The sequence below is a fragment of the Halichoeres trimaculatus genome, unplaced genomic scaffold (assembly GCF_033239565.1).
Source record: "Halichoeres trimaculatus isolate MK-OKI-2021-1 unplaced genomic scaffold, fHalTri1.1 fHalTri1_scaffold_24, whole genome shotgun sequence".
Taxonomy (NCBI): Eukaryota; Metazoa; Chordata; class Actinopteri; order Labriformes; family Labridae; genus Halichoeres; species Halichoeres trimaculatus.
In genome coordinates, this window is record NW_027437202.1 from 8,344,585 (window position 1) to 8,369,301 (window position 24,717).

Sequence of the window (24,717 nt, forward strand, 5' to 3'; positions counted from 1 at the left end):
ACAGCAAAGTCTGAAGATAACTTTTCAGCCTTTTTTTAAAGTGAATGAAAGAAAGAAAACAGAATTCACAATCTAAAAACACATTTATTTACATCACGTGGATCACTTCAGCTGATAAAAACCGTTAGCTGAGAGTTGCAGCGCTGACTGGGGATCAGTTTGTCTCCTCTGTGATAATCTTAGCAGGGTTTCTCGTGTTTTTTATTTTTCTCCCTCCAAGAAAGGTCAAAGGTCAGACTTTCTCTTGTGAAAAAGAAACTGAAAGTGGGATGTTTTTGTTGTACTTCCAACACATTCCAGTTTGAAATTCCCGACCTCAGAGTCTTGTCCTATTTTCACATTTTTCCAGTAACATAAATGTACAGTCACATGTATCAGGAGTCGAGAAACAAGACATTTTCTTTATCTCACACACTCTCTTCAAAAACATCCCACTTCACTTTCTGAAAACGTGAAACCCTGCGAGCATCATTATCACGACAGACTGCGTTGGCAGATCCTGGATCAGCGCTGCAGCTCCAGAGCCTGGAGAAATGTGGGGTCAAAAATGCTTGTAGTGTTTTTTCTTTTTTTGTAGAAATTTCAGGCCTGGCAACTGGAGTAATCCGGCTGCCAAGACAGCCTTGGCAGCGAGGTCATTGGAGTTCAATGTTTCCTCTAAAATTCTTGCCAACAGTTGGAAAAAGCAGGAGAGTGAGATGCTGGAATGAAATACCTGTAGTGGGTGATTGTTTTATCACATGTGGAGTATTGCAACTGCTCTCAAAGAGCTTCAGGGAGTCTTTAAAATGCAACTGTAAGGGGACCCCGATCAGCTCCTCGTGGAGCGCTCTGGGCCAAATGTCCGTCATTCGTCTATTTCTCTCTGCCAAGAAACCCTTAAGTGCTTTCTGGGATACCTCACAAAGTACTCCAATGAGCCTCTAGCTTTTAGCTTACACAAAGCGCAACTTAAAGTGAAGGACTTTTTTTTTTTTCTGCAGCCGAGCCAAGCTCTGCTGCCGAGTCAAAACACAAGAAAAATATAAATGAATGTAGAGGAAACACTGAAGTTCAACACGCACTTATAAAGATTCAGCTCAAGAGTATATAGTTGATACAGGTATTTATGTTCTCATGTCTGTACAGATCCTAGACTGCTTAAAATAGTGGGGGGCAACAAGACACAAATGTTTCACTGGTAGTTTATATGCACAGCAATGTGAGGTGCTGGGCTGGAGGAAGTCGGCAGAAAACTGTAAAGCCTGCACGCCAAGAAACACATTCATACAACTTCAAATGAGGCTGAAGATGTTTGTTAGGATCATCAAAACCTGGAGGGGAGGGGTTCAAAAATACTATCTTAGATATTTGCTTTGCTTCACACTGATTGGTTCTCGCGATTAAACGTTTTGATCCAGATTGTCTTAAACAGATTATATAAAATTTCTTTTTATGATTCAGCTTTGAGACTCTGAAGATCATTTTCAAATAAAGTGCTTAATTCGTCTTTCTGGTTTGATTGTACAGTCGTCTCCCTCAGAGAAGGTGTATGAATGGATCTCTAAGCGCTGGATCTACAGTTTCTACATCAACAGGGCACAATCACACGAAACCAGCCAAACGCAAAGCCCTCTAAAGTTACACAGGGCCGGGCTCGATCCATCAAAGTACACACAATACTAGAAATCCAGGAGTCTGAAGAAGAACATTCATTCTCGGTCGTTTTTTTGTCCATAGACTGAATAGAAAGAAGCACGTTACAGTTTATATTTTTTCTTTTTGAATTAATGAAAGTATTTCCTGAATTACAACCAAAAACACCCACCCCAAAACCCTCCCCCGAAAACAACAATCGTGCCAACTCTTACAACGTTATTCTGAGTCGCACCTGAGCTTCAATCCCCCGAAAACCTCAGGCCTGTAAATTAAAAAATAAATACAACATATCAATATGCAAGGTCACGGATTTTAAAAAACAAAATTAAAATGCTACAAGTTATTTGTGTGTGTGTGTGTGTGTGAATGTGTGTGTGTGTGTGTGTGTGTGTTGAAAGTCACTCCTGCAGCTGGTCCTACAGAGGTGTAGGGTAGTTTGCGGCACTGGTTGCATATAACTCGCGAGAACTTAGAAAAGCATAGTACTGAATCCCTGAATGGTATTTGTCGGTTCAGGGCGGTTCCTCCAGCGCAGTTTGGACTCAAGCTTTCAAACACTGAGCGTCTTCAAACCTACAGTACTGCGATGTGGCCGCCAACGTGACGCCGGCAGGGTGTCGTTTCTTTTTTTTTGTTGCTGCGGCTCTAACAGCCACTTTGGCAGATCAGCGCCCAGCGTGTGGAGGCAGAGGAACACTGCTTTGAGGGCACATGAACAGGTAATACTGCTGCTTTCTCCACCTGTGTCACTTTGAGAGAGTCCAGTTATCAGCTTTTATTAATAATAATAATAAGTTTGTTTAGGGTTTAAAGTCGTGTTAACAGATGGAAACATTCAAGACAAAAACTAAGGATTGAGGAGCATCTACCAAGAGTCTGCAGCACTTGGAGAAAAAATGAATCGAGGATCTATTTTTGGTGTTTTTGCCAACTTTCTACCCCAAAGAAATCCCTGTGAGTGAGGTAGCATTTATCGGAGGGCTGCTGGGGTTTGCAGTACTGCTGCTCGTCCCTGACCGTGTGGACGATGGCGATATTGATGAAAATATCGTGCTACAGTAAGCAAAGAAGATGATGGCTTCTGCTTCCTTCAGGTTTGCTGTGTTGCTGTAATCATCGATCAATCCGTAGCTCTCACTCAAACAGATCGTGGCTGTTTTAAACGAGAAAACCAAGCGTGCACTAAAGGTTTTGCAGATTCAGTTTTAGATGGAGAGAGTAATCTCTCTTCAATACTCAAAGTTTGGCGCTTTAAAGTCTAAACTTTGGAAGAGAGATGTAAAAATCCACGACAAACAGAATCACAGAGTGTTTCATTCTGTGATTCAGCTGCAGCACTTCCTTTAAACCTTCCTGCTCTGTTTTCCAGCTCTACAGTACAGCGTTTGCTCTCAGCGGTGTGTATGGTGTAAAGAAAGCATCGTGATGTATTGCCCTGAATGTGAAATGGTTCAGTAGAAGGATGTTTCTGAATACTTCTTACTCCAAAAGCTTGATTTCAAACTGCGCCCGGTTGAACCGTCCCAAAGCTTGAGGAGAGACTGCAGGTCTGCCGGCACCAGTGTTCAACGTCCCTCAGAAGAAATAAAGATTCAAAAATGTCATCGTTGCCTTTTGCAGCAGTGACAGATACATCCGTTTTGCCTGACATCTACAAGAGTAACTAATGTGGATACGTAGAAATGGCACCAGGATGAAAGAGAGAAAGAAGAGATCCTCATCTCCGCTCAAACTGCGGGTTAGCCGTGCCGTGGTTTGGTTTCAGGGGTCCACCATCCAAAAAAGACAGGAGGGATACAGGAAACACAATCTTACATAAATCTGGAGCTTGATTTTGGACAGACCCAGGACTAAATCAAAACCTGGCTGCAGAGATCAGATAAATCCTCCGCCTTCCAGAGCGGGGGATTCAATTTGAATCAAATCAGGATTGATCCAAACAATGTAGGAGACTACTTTTGTGTTTTTGTGTTTTTGGGCACGAGAGCACGGCTAGTCCCTCAACAAGTAGAGAAGAGACGAGCAGAGAGAGACAGAGAGGAAGCGTAAGAATCAGCGAAAGAGGAGGTATTCCAGTCGGAGACAGGCGAGGGTGAGGAGGAAGAGGTGGTGGATGTGGTGAGTAGCAAAGATTCCTGAGGTGTTTCAAAAGAGACTCTTGATAGTAATCCAAAAAAAGACAGACAGAGAGATGTGTGTGCGGTCAAATTAAAAAGCAAGCTGGCTCAGCTAAATACAGGTTTGTTTCTGAACTAAGGCTGGGTGCCACTGGGAACAACCTCCAACTACTTTACAAGTTTGGATTTGTTTTTATTTCTTTAAAGGAGCAGACCGCACAGAAATCGAAGAGTGAGCGTTGAAACCAGTGGGTACCCAGCGCTAATCCAGAGAGATATAAATACTGTTTATCCAGATCTCACGGGCAGAATCACGGCGATAAATATTATTACACCGTCGACAGTTGACACGGCAAACCAAAACGATTAAAAAAAACACTTTAAACGACAACTTCATCAAGAGGGGGGGATGTTTTTTTTTTCATCTTCAGAAGAAAAGTGAACTGAGATTTTTCAGTCAAAAATCAGGGGAGGAAAAAGGGAGAAACTTATGGCGATGAGTATGGAGGCTTTGATGACTACATTACCCATGATGCTGAGAGCAGATTGAGTAGATGTGGAGAGCTGAGTGTGAGCCATGATTGTGAAGAGGGAGAATTTAAATTGTGTCCATCTGAAGTGAGGTATACCTGGTTGAAGGAGGTTTATGGTTTTTTATCGTCGTAATGCTTGAAAATGGACCCCCCTCCCCTCCCCGTCCCCATCACCCCCCCCTTTAAAATAAGCTTGATTACCAAGTTGTCTGGGTCCATAATACACTATGTACAGCAGCATTACACTATAAACATTCAGAAGCCGTTGCTTATTGGCAGAACGATAGTCATTTCTTCAAAATAAAACGCACACGAGAAAACAGCAAATGTATCCAGAGCCAGGTGCTCGACTTTTTCTTTTTTTTCTGGTTTTTACACTAAAATGCGCTGAGAGTTCAGTGAAACCTCTCCACCGGGTCTCCTCTGTCCGTAGAAAACCCGAACAGGAGCCGTCGCCCTCCTATGTGAGTGTATGTATATAAAAACAATACATGATCAAAGTGTTTGTCCCAGCATGTCGACGCTTTCACTCGTTAAAATCCTGAATCGAGTTTCTCAAACGTTAAAATTTTAAAATCCTCAGGCACACATATCAAAATGAGGTGGATATCGACTGATGTGGTGAGGTGGGCGCACGGTGTTTCCTGAAGTAGCGGCCCGCACTTAAAGGAACAAAAAACAAAAAGAAAACGGAGAAGAAAGAAAGAAAAATACACATCGCCAACCAACCAGGGTCAGCGGTTCATCCCCTCCTGCTGATTCGTGTTTCTCCAAGCTCGCTCCGAGTCAGACCAATCATAAGCTGGACTCCTTAGGAGGCAGGTCCACGTTGGTGACCATCGTGACAACCGTGACGATCTCCTCCGGGCCGATGATGGGGGCTTGGCGCTGCATTTGGCCGATGCGCTCCTCGACGCAGCCGGCGGACAGGCGGGCCTCGGCTTCGTGGTCCCAGCAGTCCTCGATGGTTTCACAGAGCATCGCCAGACCCTGAGAGAAAACAACGACATCACATGACCTCAGAGTCCCTCAGAGATAAAACTCAAACCTTCTTTTCTTTCAGACGTCTTCTGCTGATTTGATTCACAGCTACCTCGGATTATTCACCATCTGCTTCCAGAAAAGTCCCTGAACATCTCATCAGAAAAACTCAGCCCTCCTCCTCACCGTGTGTTTCTGCCAGCAGTCTCTGAGGCAGGGCCGCAGCTTCTTATGAACCACCACCTCCTGCATGTCCTCCAGAGACGGATGCTGACCCACCTCCTCCTCAAACGGGAGCATGTACTCATCCACCGGGCCTGTCGACACACGAGCAGAATACAGAGTCATCCCAAAAAAGAAAAACACAGAGCACAGCTCAAACAACACCGGCGCTCAGTCTCACCGTCAGCGGCTGTGCAGCGCGCCGCGAGCTCCCACAGGACGAGACCGAAGGCGTACATGTCGATACGCAGGAAGGAGTCCCGCTGGAAGTTGATGGCGCCTTCCAAGACTTCAGGAGCCATGTAGCGCCGTGTTCCCACCTGCAGGATCAAAGAGACACAGCTCAGGAGGTCAGAGGTCAGCGTCAGGACAGAACATGAGCAGAAAAACAAGCAGGAGCTGAGCGGAGGAGGAAAGTCATGACACAGCGAAAAACGAGAGGGAGGGGGACGCTTAGTCGGCAGAAACATACAAAAAAACAGTCACAAATTCAGCATGTTCCTGTAAATATTTAAAAATATTTAGACAGGAGAGAATGAAAACAGATTAGGAACTGTAAACTCCACCTGTCCGTGAGTGTCTCCCGCTGATTTTCCTGCTTCAAACTTCAGAGCCAGGCCGAAGTCGGCGATGCAGGCCGTCAGATTATTCTTCAGCAGCACGTTCTTACTCTTAATGTCCCTGAGAGGAGAGAAGAAACCAGCAGCGTCATGTTTAAGTCATCAGGAGGTGAGTATCTGTCAAAGAGCGCAGAGGAAACCTGATGTCGTGACCTCACCTGTGAGCGATGGACGGCTTGTGTCCGTCTTTGTGCCCGGGGATGTCTTCGTGGAGGTAGGCCAGGCCGCGTGCCGCCGACTGGGCGATGTGGCACAGCTCGTTCCACGTCACCACGTTGGCCTTCAGGTAGTCTGTGAGCGAGCCCTGGAAGTGGAAAAAACAGGAAACACAAGCTCAAAGTAAGAGCGTAAAATCAAACCGACGAAAGGTTTCGAAGCTTCAAAACTCTCTCTGACAAAAGATCATGAATACGTTTCGATACTCATCTGATTAATTCGCTTCTCGCCGTGAAATTACCCACTCAACACGTCGAGAAATGTCAAGAAAGTGATTCAGCAGTAAAAGCGGGAATATATATATATAACGCTTCATAACCGTATAGAGATGGCTGGAGCAGGAAGGGGTTTCCATGGTAACACCAGCATCCCTAATGGATGGAGAGCTTGTGGGTAGTATCGTATTTCACACACAGGGGACTTGGCATTAAAAGAATTGTGGTTGAAATAAGGTAAACGACACAGAGACAGATAAAAGCTACGGCTGATCAGGACGTCGAGTGTCGACACCATGGGATTAAATTAGGTTTTTAGGCCTTCAAATGTACCAACATCCCTTTATGCATGCTGAGATGATCATTCATGTCCAGGCTTTAAATAAATATTTGAACACATCGCTGGCATTAAAGGAGGATTTCACAGCCAAGATGTTCAAACTGCATCCGTTTGGTTTCTTCTCCTTACACAACATCTCTGCTCTTACATAACGTATGTCAATACAATACAAGGTCACTTCTGCTGAGGCCAAAGACAGATGCAGTATCTGGAGCAGCCACCAGGGGGCAGGCAGCACCCACACATAAAGGATTTTAATCAGTTTGGATGCTTTCTGTGTTTGTATCTTTAAAAATGTTAAATCCAAAGACTTTTCCAAGACAAGCTGTCGATGATTTTTGATATGCATGATCAGATAAAAAAGGTTAGTCACAGGTAGTTCCTGAGAGCCTGTTTCTTTAAAAGCAAGCTGCTGCATGTTGGAAACACAAAGGCACAAAGCTGCTGCGATGCATCAAACATGAAGGCATAAATCAGCTGTCAGGAAGACGCTGAACTCTGCAATCACGTCTCCAGCTGTGCTACACAAGCTGAGCTTCAGCCCAAACCGACTCTGACACCTGTTCTCACATAGCTGGACGCAGGGAAGAGCTTATGTCGGTTAAATTCTGTGTTATAAAATAAAACAGAGTCATCCGAAGCCTGCTGGATGAGGCACTTAGCAGCATGCAGTGCGACACTACCTAAAAATCCTCTGAAAGACATTCCTTCAGTGTTATTTCGTCCTGGAGAGCTGCTACAAATCAGAGGAGCACTTGTAGGGCTGCTGCAGGGTTAAGTGGCTTTCTAAGAGCTGAATTGCTGGGTTAAAGCCTCGCCGCCGCCACCACACCCCGCTCAGCCTTTAATTTTTCTACCTTTATTCACGCAGGGATGGTTTTCTTAAGCACGAGGATTCAAATTCTTGGCCCTGGCTGAGAAATTCAAGCAAGCGAAGCGTAAGAGAATCACTCCACTTCGTCTGTAATGACCCTCGAAACACACAGGGGCACTTAAAGCTCCAAAACCGCTACAAAGAGCAGTGAATGAGAGGTAAATGAAGCACAACGGGGCCAAGAAGTCCACTTTGTGAGGATAAACAAGCTTTAGAAAAGACAAATCAGCGTGTAGAAAACTGTAGTTATGGATTAGTTTAAAAGGCAGACGCTGAATCAATCCAGGGTGAAGGAGTCATGTAAGTTTCCTCTTTTACGTGTGCAGCAGTCTGTCCTGAAGGTATTCAGATCAGCGTGCAACAAGAAGCATCACTAATAAACAAAGTGGCTGTGTTTACATGGACATTATTAAACCTGATTAGGAGAGGAAGCCAGGCGAGAAAACGAACATTTGTTGATATGCAAAGAAAGATTTGCATCTGTTTGAAAGTCTCCTCAAACCTCGACTGCACGATACTTTTCTGGAGAAGTCTCACTTCTCAAAACTTGATTATTTGCTAATTTGGAAGAGCAAAGCAAGCAATAATGACAGTCATAATCAGGCTTTATTTAACATCTCTACTGTTCGTTTTCAGGGACTTGTTTGAGTTTGTTTCGGGCCTCAGCGTGGTCGCTGCAGGGAAACTCACCGTCTCGTCTGGTGTTTCTGCCCGCTGCAGGAAGTGCTGAGTTAAAGCTGGCTTAGCTGACGTTTTATTTTAGAAGAAAAGCTGCTTTAAAGGGAAATATTTTGGTATTTATTACTGGAAATGCCTCAAATACAGCCTAAATTAAAGGATCTGGTTTATGTCAGGAGTGCACGTCCATGTGTTAAGCAGACAGAAAATGTTCTTGTTTAATCTGCACTTCCTGTTTTTATCTCACATCCTAAAGATGATGAGGAATGAGCTGAACCAAACTTCTCTCGAGTAAAACTTCCAGCCCAAGTCTGAAAACACGGATCGATAAATATAAGAATAAGCACAGCGGGTTGTTGTTGGTACATCTCTCGCTCCGTGACAGCGTACCTTGTCGTGGTAGGCGGTGATGAGCCACAGCTCCAGGTCCAGGTTGTTGTTCCTCTTCTCCACACCGATGAAGTGGAGGATGTTGTCGTGCTTCATGCCGCTCACGCTGTAGATCTCATACTCGTTCTGCCAAGACAGCTTGTCCTACACGGAGCAGAGAGACAGAAGCAGGTGTTATTTCTGTTATCAGGCCGAACAATTTACTACAGCAGCTTGTTTAGCTTCATCAGGACATATTCTGTGACGGGTGAGTTGATGAAAGAAAGGTCTGGCATTTTTAAACCTTAGTTATCACACTTTTGGAGATTGCTCCAGCTGCAGATGCTGTAGTGTAATCCACTTTAAGTGTTTCTTTGCTCAGATTGTTCTCAAAGAAGAATTCCCGACTGAGAAAACCTGTAATTCAGCCTCTCAGATGATGAGATTTTTCTGATCCTCTGCGTTTTAAAACAGCAGATAAAGTCTGAAATCAGTAAACAAGCTTATCGTCTCTTTCAGTTTGTGTTCTGTGTTGCAACACCGTGTAATCTGCAGCTTTTCTGTTTGCCTTATCAACAGATTTCAGGGTCAGAGGTCGTCAGGAACGCACCTGAATGGGGAAGATCTTCACCGCCACGTAGTCGTTCAGCAGCTGCGCCTTCCACACACACCCGAAGCGCCCCCTGGCTTTCACCTCAATGAGCTGCAGAGGCTTGTGTCCCAAAACGGGAGACGGGGGAGAGGGTCCGGGGTCCTGCAGGGGGGGAGAGGAACAACAGAGGGAGGACAGTGTTATTCTTTCTTCTTCTTCTTTTTTTTTTTTTTTTGCAGGGCATTAAAATAGCATTGGCTTAGAGTGAAGGTGACCGGGCTGTTTGGCTCGGCGACAGCGTGCCTGAGGAGCTTAGGCCAGCAGAATCACGATCATCTTCACATCTTCAATCACGACTTACAAATTACTTTTATAGACTCTCTTTTATGTGATGATGCTTCATAATATTTTTGCCAAAAAGCTGTTTTTAGCCTGGTTTATATTTGATGCTGTGTTGCATCACTGCTTTCCTTTTTAACTGGCTTTGTTTGCTTTGCGGGTCTGCTGTTTGCTTTACTCGATTGTTAAAGCACTTTGGAAAGTTTAGGAAGTGCTGCATGTTTAATATTGTTATTACTGTGCCGTTTTTTTTGGCAGGGAAGGCACAGCATAGCAAGCAGGGTTTTAGATTAAATCATTAGAAATTCAATTAAACTTCCAGGGCTGCACTTGCTCGGGGGTTTTACAGAAGTGGGACTTTCACTGGAAGGTTGCCAGTTTGAATCCAGCGAGCTGCAGAGGATATAAAAAGAGTGTGTGTGTTTCGGTGAAGATGTCGTGTGTAACCCTGGCGGGTCAAACTTCATGCGTGTGCTGTGTGCTCATGCTAATCCCATATAAACAAAAGAGGAAGCGAGGAAGGCGAGTGTTCCAAATCTAAAGTAGGTTAAACACAGCTGGTGATCGGGATTAAGCTGATCACTTTCACATGTGACTTCACAGGGAAGGACAGAGGCTGAGCCAGGATAGAAAGACCCAGAGAGAAGAAGGTTAAACAGAAGCATGCAGTGAGCAAGGGAGTCACATTTCCAGAAAGGATGAAAGGTGGAGGAGAAAGACGAGCACATGACGGATGGCCTTTGATGAAACCAGATACGCTGCTGTAAAATCCTCGTCTTTACCTCCATGACTCTGCTGTCAGGGGGGAAAAAAAGGAGACGCATTCCCCTCTGCAACACCGGAGATGTTCATGTTTTTACTTGAACTGAAGGCTTACACGGTGCCTGATAAGCTGGAGCAAGTTTCAAGACCCTGAGGCCCACAGGATCCACTCACACACAGAGACAATATATCAAAAGCTTTCCTCAATTTCAGGTTTCAAACTCCTCGCTGAGTGCCCACGCTTTGAGGTATGAAGTCTGGCGTTTAAGACGAAAAGTATGAGGAAGAAAATCTGCTTAATGAGATAAATAATGGTGATTTCCACGGTACAGGCCGGAGCGAGAAAGGGTTTAACAGCCGAGTGATAAAAACAGGAAGAAGTGGCTTCACTTTCACCACCTGTCCTGACAAGACGGCTGCAGGAGCAAAGTGTAGATCACTCAGATTTGATCAGTTACTTGTGTAATTAAAGGTTTCAGGCTCTCAGATCAGTCTTATATCATCTGTTTGACTTGAAATGTTTTGTGTTTGCAGGAACTCTGCACGAAACGGTTTGTTTGTCAGTGAGTGATTGCATGCTAACATGCTAGCCCACAGTGAACGTTAAACCTGCGATACAAAGGAGTGTTTGCACTGATATCCAGAGCATTAATGAAGGGTTAAGTTAGCTTTCGCTTCAAAGTGGAGCCTTGCAAACATCGCAAAGACTCGTCGCCTTGTTAATACCTGTTGTACTCTCTGTAATCTGCATTCCTCGATGACCAAACTGCTCAGGTTGTTTCAGATCATAAAATAGCAGCCGTAGATTTGTCCTGCACGTTGAGCAGGGTGTCTCAGTGAAAGGGGGGTTTGCAGGATTGGAGTGGGAACTCGGGTGTTTACTTGAAGTCTTTTCCCTCTAGCACAGAGCTGTGAGGCAGACCTGCTGTCTCTACACGCTGCTTTCACACTGAAAAGCAGCCAAACGGCGGGGAAAATTACCCACGATGGCTCTGAGGTTGGATTGCAGAGCGGCCCAAACGGCCTCTACTTGGCACCTTGAGAAACATCTTTGAAAAGCACATTGTAGGCACCAAAATAACGGACGTAAACTTTCACAGGTTTGTCTCTCTGCATCTGTTAAGTGCATTAAAGGAACCTGAAAACGAGGAGGATGATGGGAATCAAAAACTCTCTTCTCTGTCTTTGCGTCTGAAATTCTCGTCACTCTTCCGGGCTGACGAGAAGACCCAGCCCGGCTCAGCCCGGCCTGGCCCGGCACAGCCTCCCTCGGGAGTCACCGGATCCCTTGTCCGATCACAGGGCGCCGTGGCCTCAAACGGGGGCGCATTACACTTCGTCAGCAGACCACAGGAAACAGGAAAACAGAAACTGCTGCTTCACGCCGTTCTTCCCAACCCTCACCCGTCTCCCGTTGCCTAATCAGGTTACACCTTCATTAAAAACGTCACAACGGGTCTTAAAGGCTGCTTTGCTTTCCTGTGATGCTTGACAGAAACTCCTCTTCATTTAAGGTCACAGTTTGCGGTTGGTACTACCACAAAACTTTGCCTCTTCCAAAACACTCAGGCTTGTTTTTGTGACCTTAAAGAGATTCCTTCTACATTTTCGAGATGTCTGCAGCTCTTCTTCTTCTGCTCTGTAATAAATTCCAGCCAAAGCACATTTACTAAGGCTTATGCTCCTCTTCTACTTAAGTAATTTACACTCTCTGACTTGAAACATGTTCCAGGTAAGTGGCAATTCTCCTACTTATGCAAAATGTATCTGCTCTCCTCCTCAGTCTGCTTTTAAGATGGAAAAATCAGGCTGCAATTTCAGTTTCTGCTCTGTCTCCCTGCACACAGGAAGCGCGGTGAGCCATAGGTCTGAGCAGATACCGTTCTGGAAACTGGGTCACATTACACACAATGCGTTACATAAACATTTAAAGGTGGACATTCATACAAAAAAGAGGGCTGCATTCGGAGCCGTGCTGGCTTTTTTTTTTTTTTTTTCCCACCATGCACAATACATTACCAGCAGGGAGCAACAAAGAAATCCGTCCATGCAACAAACCCAGGCAGAGGAAATAAAATAACAGACAGAAATGTGTTACGATGCTGTTGAAAAAGCATAAAAAGAACAAAATGGTGGTCTGGGATTGAAGTGGAGGATTCATTCCAAGCTCTGAACCCAAAACGGGGAAAAACTGACAGTGTTTCAACTTCAATTGAACTGCTCTTACCTCCACCATAATGTGAAAGGCGTGCTTGTTGAAAAGGAACATAAGAAGCAAACAGAGAAATTATTGTCTGTCAGTTAGTGGATGAAAAAGAGGCAGATAAAAGGTAGAGATGACGGCTCGTCCCTGAGCAACCTTTTGTTCCTCCTCGCACTCCAGACCAGAGGAAGGGGAAGCTATGGTTCAGGGCACATGGAGGGTCACAGGGCTGGATTATAGAGGTGTTAATAAGCAAGATGACACATTTTCAGGACTGCAAATGAGACAGCAACAGAAGATGGATTGAAAAATGTTTGAATGGAACAACAAAAATGTTCCTGGATCACAGAGAAAGCAAACAAACAGAAATGCAGAGTTCAGAGCGAAAGCCCCCCTGATGACAAACGCATAAAAGTGTTCCCACAAAGACACTGAAACGTTGGGTAAAGACAGCGAATGAAAGGAGATTAACCGAGAGCTCAGACTGTGAAAAATCACACACAAAAATGTTCTCAACAAGAGCTGGATAATGTCTTTCTTCAGACGGAAACAAAATGCTTTTACGTTCAACAGGAGAGGCCAGAAACGAAGAGTTGTTCGTGTAAAATGATTTTACAAATATATTTTCAGGATAACAAGAGTCTCCAGGCTCATTCAAACTGTCTCGAATACCTGCACGCCGGCAGAATAAGACGTGAGGAGCTGGATAATAAAACAAATGATGAGATTCAGCCCAGAATCAATGGGCACATGGACCAGGATCAGAAATTAAAGGCGAGACTTGTGTTAAAGTGCGCGGTGTGAAAGCTGTGGGTCTGTGTACTCAGACAGAATCAATTCCAGTTGGTCTCCACTTTGCACTGTGGTGTGAATAACGGAGGCCTGGTGGCAAATATGCAGCTCACGATGGACTGTGATTACGACAAAATGACAGCCTGCAATAAAGTTACTCTGCTGAGGAGAATTCTCTGCGTTTCACACCGAATTTAATCCTCTAAAGGGGCGTCAATAAAGTATTAGAGCAGGAAAATCAAACGTGCCTCGAATGTGATAAACCCTACTTCACTTTTATGAAGTCCTCCCCCACTTCTCTCCTGGACGAATGTAAAGCTCACGACTTTGTGTGAAAGTACAGCAGGAGGTCGGCGCTTTCTTCCTCCAGAGCCTCTCCTCGTAAAATTAAAAGAACAGAGCCGTGGTAATGGATCTGTTAATGATCATTAAGTGGGAACAATTACTTGTGCATCATGAAGACTGCATGTTTCATTACCCTGGAAAGAAAATAACGGCTGCAGCTTAACGTCGTTTTTCCTCTGACCAACTTTAGGATCATTTTCTGCAAAGGGAATCATACAGCGTGAAGAATTCAGGGGCTGATCGCTTCCTGCGCTTCTAAATTTGGACGTGCAATGGAGTATCTGCAGCACGAGAAGTTTTCTGCAAATTGAGCTCATTTTATTGACATCTCGAATCAGAAATAGAAAAAGCAGAAGACGACAGGAATCAGAAATCCTCATTGTGCGTGTGTCACATCTTTGTTTCCGCTCTCTTCAGACTGCTTTCCTCTCGTTCCTGACATAATCACATTCCTCCTTTTAATTAGAGGTTTAGATTAAATGTGTGCAGTGTGATGCAGAGCCCGGCCCATTATCAAAGACGCAGCCTTGGAGTTGGCTCCAAAATGGACCATTACTACCAACACCTGTGATGAACAACTCCAATAACTTCCTGTCCACTCAGCATGCTTTAAAAGCTGCGCAGCAACAGGTGAGACCAATCTGTTAGTGTCGCATTAAAAATACATGACGAAGAAGCGTGCATTATGTGCTGATGAATGCAGGGCTGTATAGAAACAAGCATGATGAGGCATTCACTCTGGATGCTCTGAAAAAAGATGGATTAAAAGTTTCTCTGCACAGTTTCAGAACTTTAAACCTGCGGCTTATTTTCCCAACATCGTTTTTGGATTGAAGTGACTAATGTGCGAGAAATGGTTTGGACCTTTTCCAAAACGCTGACAGGCTAATGTTGTTTTTTAAAACCGTCTGACAACGCTAACAAAAGGATCTCTTCAGAGACAGAACTTTTTAATCAAGGAAAGCAGAAAGACTCTGAAATTCAACTCCAGACTCCAGGTGTAGCGAGTGTGACTGAAACTTCTTAAATAGTTTGAATAACGGACAACGAAACGTGCTTTAAGAAAATCTATACCAGCTTGATGTCAGGTGTGTTGATTTCACACCATGTGTCCTTTCTAACAGCTTGTTTTCACCTGTCAGGTATCGTATCGAGCAGAATAGCTCCTGTAAGGTCTTTTTATAAACACAGGTGTGATTACATCAGCCAGGTGTTGCATGGCGTGTTTTTTACTCCCTACAGACTTTCTGTGAGTGAGCTGTTTGAGTGATTTCAGGAGTCACCTCTGCTTTTTTAATCCAGCCCGTGGTGCAACACAAACACACATTCTCCAACAACAACGTGAAAAAAAAAGAAGAAGAAGAAGAGAGAAATAAATCCCTCCACATCTCCCTCCTGCTGCATCTATCTCTCAGCTCTCCATGGGACTCCTCCATCTCCTATATTGAAAAACCTGCTTTAATCAAGCACCAAACAAGCTGCAGACGCCACAGAAATGTGATGTGTTTTAGATGAGTTTGTTTTCGCCTCCTTCATGGAGCAGCCGGGTGGGGTTTACTGCATTAGCTCCTTACAGAAAAGGATATGAGCTGACTTTTAAATACATTCCTGTACGCGTGACCTCCTTTCCATCTCCCGTCCTTGTACACCTACTCATTCATGCACTAACACACTCCTGTGAGAGAGCACACATCCAGCATGACTTCATTTCTTCCATCTCGGCGATTTCATTTCATTTTCTCCTCCTTGTGATTTTATGAATATTTCAGCTGTTTGTTTTTTCCACGGTGTCATCCTTCGTTATCTGATCCTCCTGTTTGTGTTTTCTGCACTTTATTTATTCATTCATAAAATCTTTCCAGGTAAGATGTTTCCTCGCCGTGCAGCTTCTTCCTGAGCACATTAGCATTTGTTTCCTGACTGTATTGTATCACTGTCTCTTTATCTTCTCTTTCTATGCTTTAGCACTGTGCAAATACAATAACTTAGCAGAGAGAATTGCATGTCTCTGTTCACTCTCCTCCCACGCGCTCCCCTCCCACCTACCCAGCCACCCACCACCATCCATCCTCTGAGGCAGAGCTCTGAGCGCCTCTGTGTTTAGTTTTGTTTGCCTATATAAAGCCTCATCAATAATGCAGAGGCCCCTGACTCCTCTTCCATACTGTGGAGGCTCTGCATGGGTTTTCTTTTTCCCCTGCCGCCGAGCAGCAGAGAGTATACGCTCGCTCTTCAGCTCCAACTGCCTCAGACACGGAAAAAAAACAGTGTGAATCAGGGTTTTAGAGATGCAGAGTACAGAAATGAAGATCTGGAAGTGTGAGGAAGGCTTGCAGAGATGATGAAACTCACATGAAGCGAAGAATAGCTAGCAACAGGGTTTTCCCCTCTTACTAATTAGCCTTGGAGAAAAAGAATAACTGATGTGTGAATAAGTAAGGAGGGATGGAAGGTGAATGAGTCCACTATGGGATGTAGGTCGCAGGAATTAGCACAATATGCACAAAATTAAGGATTTTAAAGATTCATCTGAAGGTTTTTGTGGAGTTAAAAGCAACATGAAGCTGCTGCAGCCGCTGCTTCAGAAGCCGGTCTCTGAAGCTGAAGGAAAGTTGAAAAGAGAAGGCAGAGCACAAGTTTCTTGTGCAAACTCCAGCCTGCTTGAGGAACTAAGATCATTGACTAATGCAGATAAAAAAGGAAATAAAACCTCCTGAATCAGACTGAGCTGAGGCTGAGCAATAAACTCTTTGAGATTCTTAACCTTGCTGCTCGAGCAGTCTCTGCACGCTGCGTTGTAAAGAGGCGGGTTTGGACTGTTTGTCATTTCTTTGTTTGTTTCTAAGCTTCTGATCCAAGCAGGAACCGGACCGTTTTACATTTCTCCTTTGTTTGCAATTAACAGATGAAATGGGATGCAGAGGCCACCGCGGCTGAACAGACAAAAAGAGAAACTCTAACTGCTTCAACAGCAACTTTGAAGAAAGGGGACACCACTGTCCCCGCTGCCACTTTGATTGACAGGTGACCTCTAGAGCACGGCGCAGTGATGAGTGTTGTGGAGCAAAGATGAGGACGCAGGAGCGGACAGGAAGTGTGCTTTTCCAACCTTGGTGAGACTTACATGTGTGGGGACAAGGGCAGCCGGGTAGGCCAGTTTGTGATGCCTCCACATCCAGAAGGAGAAGAGGACGACGGCGGCCAGGCCGATGATGGGAACCAGGGAGTAGAGCAGAGTGCTGAAGAGCTGGGGCTTCTGGGAGAATGGGTTGGAGGTGGCTGTAAGGGGGGAAGCAGAAAATTTACAAAATAGACTCATTAATGATGAATTTAACCTCAGAGGAGCAGAATATTCAGCTGTAAAAATAAAAAAATAAAGAAAAAACGAAGGAAGCTAAAGTAAATATCACGCCTGATTTCCCTGACTCTGTGCAACATCATCTCTAAGTGCTGCAGCAACTGTGCTCACAGCTTACTGCCACTGTGCTTAGGGATCATATCATAGCATGCACACACACTCACACCCACACACACACACACATGCAACACACACACACACAGAGCAGGATTAGCAAATCCATCTCGTGACATAACGTAATCCGCCTGCCAAAAATAACAGAGCTCTGAACTGTGTCCGACCCCTGCAGGAGGCGCTGGGTGACGCCTGCTGGCTCAGCCTGTCCTCCCCATCACAAGGTGTGACAGTCTGATTCGGCAGTGCTGTCAAAGCACCGCACACCCCGGACGCAGACCGCGGGGGGCCGCTGGGGTTTGCACCAGCTGCATCATGGGACTATCAGGGTGCTTTTGGTGTCTTTGCAGGGAGTCTGCAGGTTTCAAGGGAATGCAAAGAGACGTGATGGGTGTGAGGACAAAGAAAGAGCTGCTAGCACTGAGCTAACTCTTTAGCATTATTTGGACGTGAGCCTGCCATAAATTAAACCATCTTAAGTAAACGTAATGCTAATGCATTAGCAGCAATAAACGCATCATTACACGGCTCTGTGCTTACACTTAAAGCAGCGGTTGAGAACGGGAAGCTCAGTTATGGAATTAAATGCAATGCATTCATAGCATCAGATGCAAATATGTTTAAATTATTCATTTATTTCAAGCATTAAGTCTAAATGAAATGTTTTCGGTTTTAATTTGCAGCGTTAACTTCATTTTGTCGAGGGTAGAGTAGCTCCACGTCGACCCCGGTGTGTGTCTTGCTACCTCAAACGCTTTTTGACACCTGGAAGCTCAGCAGCTGGCAAATATCCAGAACACAAGTGCCTTACATCACACACTTTGTCAAGGGCTGTGTCCTCAAAGTACAACAAGGATAAGCAGCGGTTAGGAAAAGTTAAATGTAGTATTTTCAAGATCTTAGGCTAGTTTTTGAGGAGTTTAATCATAAATATAGACAAATATTTAAGAGGAAGAGGAGAGAAATGCAAAAACAAAGTATGAAACGGAAGTGGAGGGAAGAAGGGGAAGGAAAAAACATCTTTTGGCACATCCAAAATCTAAATCTGATGCGAACATTCAGAGGAACATATCCGTGTGTGTGTGTGAGTACATGTTGGACTGTACATACTGTAGGCGGTCGAATGGTGCGGGTCACTCTGTGGGGGCGCTTCTGGAGCGTACAGGAACTTCTCGTTGCACATGTTGCCTTCACAGCAGCAGAAGAAGACATCGGGGCTCTCCTTCCTCTCCACACACTCGTTACTGCAGAGGACAGGCAGGAGGAAATCAGGAACCAGGAGAAAAAAACTCCTCTGTGTGCAGAACGCAAACATGGAACATCACACACACACACACACACACACTCTTCTCCTTCCTCTCTATACCCCCTCTGCTGCAGGAGATGTGAAGGAACAACATTTATAAAATAACTCCCACACACCACCAATACACACACATGCAAATAAACACACATGTGCGCGAACAATCACACACACACCGAGCCTTCACACTCGCACAGTCATCAGATAAAAGCCAAAGGAAGTGGCAGCCGCCCTCGACTTGCTCTGGACTCTCCAGGGAGGCGAGCCGGCGCCGTCTGAGCAGAGGTACCCAAACTGTGCGGGCTACAGCAACTTTATCGCCCAGGAATCAAAGACAAACAGGAGCAGAGCGAGGAAGCTAGGATAAAACCATCGATGAAGTGTTTTTAAGTCTAGTATCAACAGTGTGTTTCAGCAAGGACTTAAAAGTGCAAAGAGGTTGATTTTCTCCTGCTGCAGAGCCAGATGAAAGCATGAGCTGTCTTTGAGAAGTTTAAATTGAGAGGATGACATTTTATTTAATAAATCATGACGTATGTTTGGTTTTTTTTTGCAGTTTTTGAATGTTGAATGTTGAATGTTTTTGGCGTACCTGTCGTAGCAGTTGACGTCGTCCAGCCAGCAGCCCTGCTTGACGATCTCGATGGCACCGGACACGTTCTTCCACGTGGCGAAGCAGTGCCGCCGCTTGTCTTTCTCGCCATAGCAGGGCTCGATGCCGCTGCGGTTGGTGCGCTCCTTCTCCCAGCTGGAGTTGTAGTACGCGCACTCCTGCGTCTCCGAGCGTCCCAGGATGGCGCCTGGAACAAGGACAGAAACAGGACGTTACTTCACATAGAAAAATCGATGCATCACCGACTTCACTGCAGGAGAAAAATTACAGCTTCTATTGCAAACACTTTTTCAGATAAACCTTCAAAATCTTGTAAAAACAACTTCTGAATTTGGAGATTTACAAGCCACTGAGGCGAGGAGATGAAAGCGATATTCCTCCCAAAGAAGATCATTTATATTTTTTATCAATAACTGGTGGAAGGACACTTCTTTACGGGCTCAGAGTGTGAAATAAAGCAGACACAAACATTTAGGGAAGGGAAAATCCTCTTCTCTGGAAGGAGAGTCAATAAAGTGCAGAAAAGTGAGAGCTTTTCAAACATGAACACTAGGAACCAGCCGGGCATGACGGAGAGACAGAAAAGCAGAAAATCCTGTTCACCGGCGAGCCAATAGTTTCCCTCCCCACCAAAATAAAAGGGACTCTGATTTCCAGGCGGCAGCTTTTTCGCAAACCGATATCCAGAGGAAAACTCTGCATGACAGCTTGTCAGTTTAGCATTGCCGCCGCCGCCTCTCATCACCTGTCAGAGAGTTAGTCCACTTTAGACTGCTGACGGGACTGAAGAGGGTCGGCCTCGCGTTTGTCTTCCCTCACAGGACGCCAGGATTCACTTCCTACGTAACTCCAGTTTTTATTAAGGTGATTTCATTTCTTTTTCACTCAGAGGTGACAGCAGAAATCACACTTGGACAGCCAGCTTCCTCTTCGATCTGTTTTTTTTTTCTTGAAACTATTACTTAACTTGTTTGTGTGAAAAACACATCATCACGCCCTGGAAAGGAACGGCGTGTGCGCATGTCAAAAGGTTATAAACTTCCTCAAGCTCTTGGTATTAGTCAGAAAAGTTTGCTGTTAACGCACTGCTCTCATTTCCCGCTGTGCTCATAATGAATGCACATTGTGATTTCATTCAATATGTGGAAATGAGGGCAGGTTTATCTCCTCTCTTTGAGTCTCCACTGAGTGTTTTTCTTTTTTTTTTTTTGCAGAAGTGTTTAACTGTTGTCTTTTTGTTGTGTTAGAAAAGCTCCCAGGCAGATGTAACCAGGCTATTAGCAGAACATACTGCACAAAAAGCCTCTTATTTATGTGTTTATTAGCTAAAATTTGCTTCTTTTTCTATTCTTCCATCCTGCAATCATCTGCAATCCTGTGAACCTTCCCCCTTTTATTTATTGTCCCGTCTAATGCGCCAAAAGGCGGCGTAATTCAGAGGAAAGTGCAGGGCAAATAAAGAATAATGCTCCAATTTAAATGATGATTATCCACTCTCCCCTGCCAGGAAAATTAAGTCGCAGAGGAGGAGTGTGTCCTGCACCTCCCTGACCGCATCCACTCCAGTCACTGCAGAAGCTTCCAGAAATTAGGGCTCAGCTTGCATAATGGAGGCTACCTTTAGGAGGATCATGTATTTTTCAATAAAATGGCTGCTTATGCAGAGCGAGTTAATACCGACGAGGGGCCCTGAAAGCATCGCAGGTCTTTAAACAGCTGTAGACGGAAAAAGAGAAGGAGAGTGGCTACTTCACGAGCAGGCGAGGTCACTTATTCGTCAAATTTATTTTCCCATGAGGGTCCTCAACTATTTCACACCAACAGGTGCGGCTGCAAACTGTAGCCTGAAAGATTGAAAGCAAATGGTCGAGGCAAAAAGGAGAGTGAGCAGACGATGCACAGAGAAAACTAACATGTATGTTTCAAAACACCTGCAGAAATAGACGACAGGAGAAACCGCACTGTATCACATCACGGCTCAGGAATAAATCAACGTGCAAGTGCTCGTAAATAACGCCAAGGGGCAGATGACATCAGTTTGTGTGTGGTTCATGTGGTAAAAACTCCCAAAGCAAACATATCACATTCTCCAGCTCTTAACTGTTCTCCTAGTTAGAAAAGCAAACTTATTTTCTCTGAGAAACTCGAAGAGAAATGTATTTTTCCAGAGCAGAGCTGTGCCAAAACGCCTTTTAGCAAGATGCATCTGCAGCAGGATGAAGTGTGACAAAGCGCTGTCGAGAAAGGCACGCAGAGAGGAATAATGCAAACATTGTTTACTTCACTCAAATCAAGGACTTGGTAAAAGCCTTCAGATGTCCCATCATGCCTTTCAGGTGCTGTTCGCCTCCAGTCGAGGTAAGAAAATAAAGATGTTTTGCTGTGACCGGTGATGAATGATTATATTTTTCAACCGCAGATCAGCTCCAGGCTCCAAAAGATAAGGAATCAGGTTTGATGTTTTTCTTGGCCGCTCTCCTTAGATAACCTTCTCTCTGTGGTGTGATTCTGCATCCCATGATGGATGCGAGGATTCTGTGTAAAGATCTTCGCCTGTGTTTATTGAGTTTATCCCTCCAGCAGTCGTCTGGTTGTGTTCATCCGCTCGTCCTGGATGGGCACGAAGGCGTCCATCCCTTCCCCGGCCCTCCTGGGAGCTGAAGGTGATAATTACAAGAATGCATGCAGAGGTAAAGCTGGAGGTTAGCTCATTAGCCACTTCTGGGGTAACAACATTAGCCATGCTAGCTCTGCTCCCCATGGACGCTGAATATGCTTGTTGCATATATATTTTCATTTTACTCCGAGTGATTTACAATGAATGCAGCAGACGGAGAAGCCTGCGTTCCTGTATCAACTTTGCTACAAGCGAGTCATAATAATGAGCGTGCAGCTCACAGACAGCAGGAAACAAATACAGAGGAACTGATGCATGATAAATATAGAGAGATGAAGGTGAAAGATAACCCAAACTGTCAGAGAAAGTCTGAGTGGTACATCCTCCTCCATCATTTGTAGGCGAGCTCCATGAAACATGAGTAGATGCAAATATTTTGTGCACTTAAAACATCATAAAGCTAAGTTTTTTCAGCTCTCTTCACTGTGGAGATAACAGAGCTGTGAAAAAAAATGATATTGCAGCTCTTAATATGGATATATTTGTGAAAATAAAAATTCATAATTAGGGTGAGTTAGAAGTACAATACCTCATTCACACCTCCACTGCAGTAGTTGGCGCCAGAGAGCTAATCCGAGCCAGACTTGCTTCGGTCTGTTAGTTCAAAATCATTTTAATTTAACTTTTTACAGTGTAGGATACCTATAAATAATAATGATAGTCATGTTTTGGGCAATTTTATATTTTTTATACGTAATATAGTCACAGTAGTTTACGATAACAAATTGTGCTAGACGATAATTTTCCAAAATATTATTGCCGATAAAAGATATTATTGTCAATATTATTTTGATTTTTTTTTCCCATTTTCATTGATGTAATTATGATAAATGGGATAATAAAGTGAGTACATGAAAAGCAATAAACTTTAATTTCTTAAGAGTATTGAACTGTAATTAAAAGGTCAGGATCTTTTAGATAAAATAAATTAAACAAAAAATATAATAAATTTAACAAACAAGAAAGAAAAAAATACAATGAAAATGAAATGGACTCTCTTGTAGAAAAAAATACATGTCAATAAAAATAATTAATACTAATCAAGAACAATAAAAACATAGACCCTGTCTCTAAAGAAAAACGAAACCAAAAAAAAAACAAAAAAACAATAAAAACTATAGCCTAAATAAAAGGGAGTTTATACAGTTCCTGAATTGTTTGTAACATGTCCTTTTTCCCAGTCAATCCGTACTTTTATTTCTATTTACTTTGCCGACCAAAAGCCTCAGTAAGAGCACATTGTCAAAGAACAAGGCTCCGCTGCACCTCCCCTTCTTCTTCTTCGTCGCCACTATTTTCAAACAAAAAGCTCATTGGTGTTCATGAGCTCACACTTTGTTCATTCTGATAAAAAACAAATATAATATAAATATAGTAATATAGTCACAGTAATTTAAGTGACAAAACTTGTACAGTTTATGTTTTGAAGTTCAGTATCTGTATAAATAGTTACCAATGCAGAAAATAGCAATATATCACAATATTGTGATGTCGTGATGTGTATCAAATCGTGAGGTTGTTGGAGATAAGCTATCACCTCATTAATAACACCTACAGTCATTGATTCAACATGTTTTTTCAGTCTCCAGTGGCCCTCACTCTGCTCCTCCCTCTACGTCAAAGCTTTGATTGTTTGGATAGAAAGTACGGCCACGAAGGCAAACTTTACCAAACCCAAAGTGACAGTCGACTAATGTACTTCTGAGAGTAAAAGCACGACTTAAAGCTGTACTTTTTCTGTTCTTTTGCCAAGACAAGCTGCAACAGCTCATCAGCTCCATTGATAACGCCTCCCCTCAGGTATTACTGTGTGAGAACCAGCTGCCAGCCCTGTGAACTGCAAAGGCAGCCCTGCGTTGTAAATACAGCCGTTGAGAGCGCAAATCAATCACTCCTCTGAATCGAGGCGACTGCCTATAAGAGCCGTGTGCCAAAGGTGGGCAGAGAGCTGCGTGGCAGTATGGCGGATATGAAGGATAGAAAGCAGAGAAATCAATCTTCTGACTAAGTCTCTGCTCAGAGTTCACTAAAGCGGATAATGTCACCAAGTGCAGAGCCTACACGGAGCAATTGTGCGAGGACATACAATAGGGCTTCCACCCACGAGCACACATCCAGGCAATAAAGAGAGAGGAGCTCTTTGTCTAAGGAAATATTTCACGCATGGAAATGTCAAACATGAGTGGCACAGGCTCGCTTTGTTTGCAGTAATAAGGTTGGTGCCGAGAAAGATCACGCAAGAAATACAGAGTATGGATGAATGTAGCTGCACGTTGTTCCAGCAAGGTCATTCTCTTCGTAATGATGCTTGTAACATATATTTAATTCATAACACGCTAAAAGGAAAGTTTCACACAGTGTGGACGCTGAAGAATGAGAAAGAAACAGAAGAAAAGTGCGAGAAGGAGGGGAAATAAAGAGCTGAACGCGGTTAAATCTTAATCAGCGCGTCTTGTTAATTAAAAATAATGTGAGACCCAGTGGAAGGTCAGCTCACTTGGGGCTAAATTAGCAAAGAAAGAAGTGTTTGAACAATATATGCCTTCATGCTTCAGCTGTGAGAAACTCCAACAATACACCAAAGAGTTTTTGTGATGTTTAATTGATCACCCCGCGAAGAGAAAGGAAATCTTTGTCCTTTAAGATGAATGTTTGCTCACAAGGGGCAGAGCCCATCAGTCAAATCACTACAACACCTTAAAGCTTTCCCTCCCTTTACACGTCCCTTTCTTCTCTTGAATAAAAATGGACCACATAACATTTTATAGAGGCTCCTTCCTCTCTCTTCCAGTCATACAGGAGATTTATCAAGGTTA

General features: G+C 44.0%; 1 protein-coding gene across 2 annotated transcripts in view; it reads right to left on the bottom strand.

The window, feature by feature from the left end:
- Positions 1–75: 75 nt before the first annotated feature.
- acvr2ab (activin A receptor type 2Ab) overlaps positions 76–24,717 on the bottom strand; it is a 38,275-nt gene continuing 13,633 nt past the window's right edge. The window contains exons 2-12 of one of the 2 annotated variants that reach the window (XM_074664282.1): positions 19,204–19,411; positions 18,419–18,552; positions 16,961–17,115; positions 12,724–12,747; positions 9,414–9,557; positions 8,825–8,968; positions 6,270–6,415; positions 6,058–6,172; positions 5,673–5,811; positions 5,456–5,586; positions 76–5,278 (exon numbers count right to left, since the gene is read on the bottom strand). In XM_074664282.1, the coding sequence (XP_074520383.1) occupies positions 5,084–5,278; positions 5,456–5,586; positions 5,673–5,811; positions 6,058–6,172; positions 6,270–6,415; positions 8,825–8,968; positions 9,414–9,557; positions 12,724–12,747; positions 16,961–17,115; positions 18,419–18,552; positions 19,204–19,411 (1,535 nt within the window). In that variant the 3' untranslated portion in view covers positions 76–5,083. The remainder of the gene's footprint in view (positions 5,279–5,455; positions 5,587–5,672; positions 5,812–6,057; positions 6,173–6,269; positions 6,416–8,824; positions 8,969–9,413; positions 9,558–12,723; positions 12,748–16,960; positions 17,116–18,418; positions 18,553–19,203; positions 19,412–24,717) is intronic. The other variant, XM_074664283.1, reaches the window with a different exon arrangement.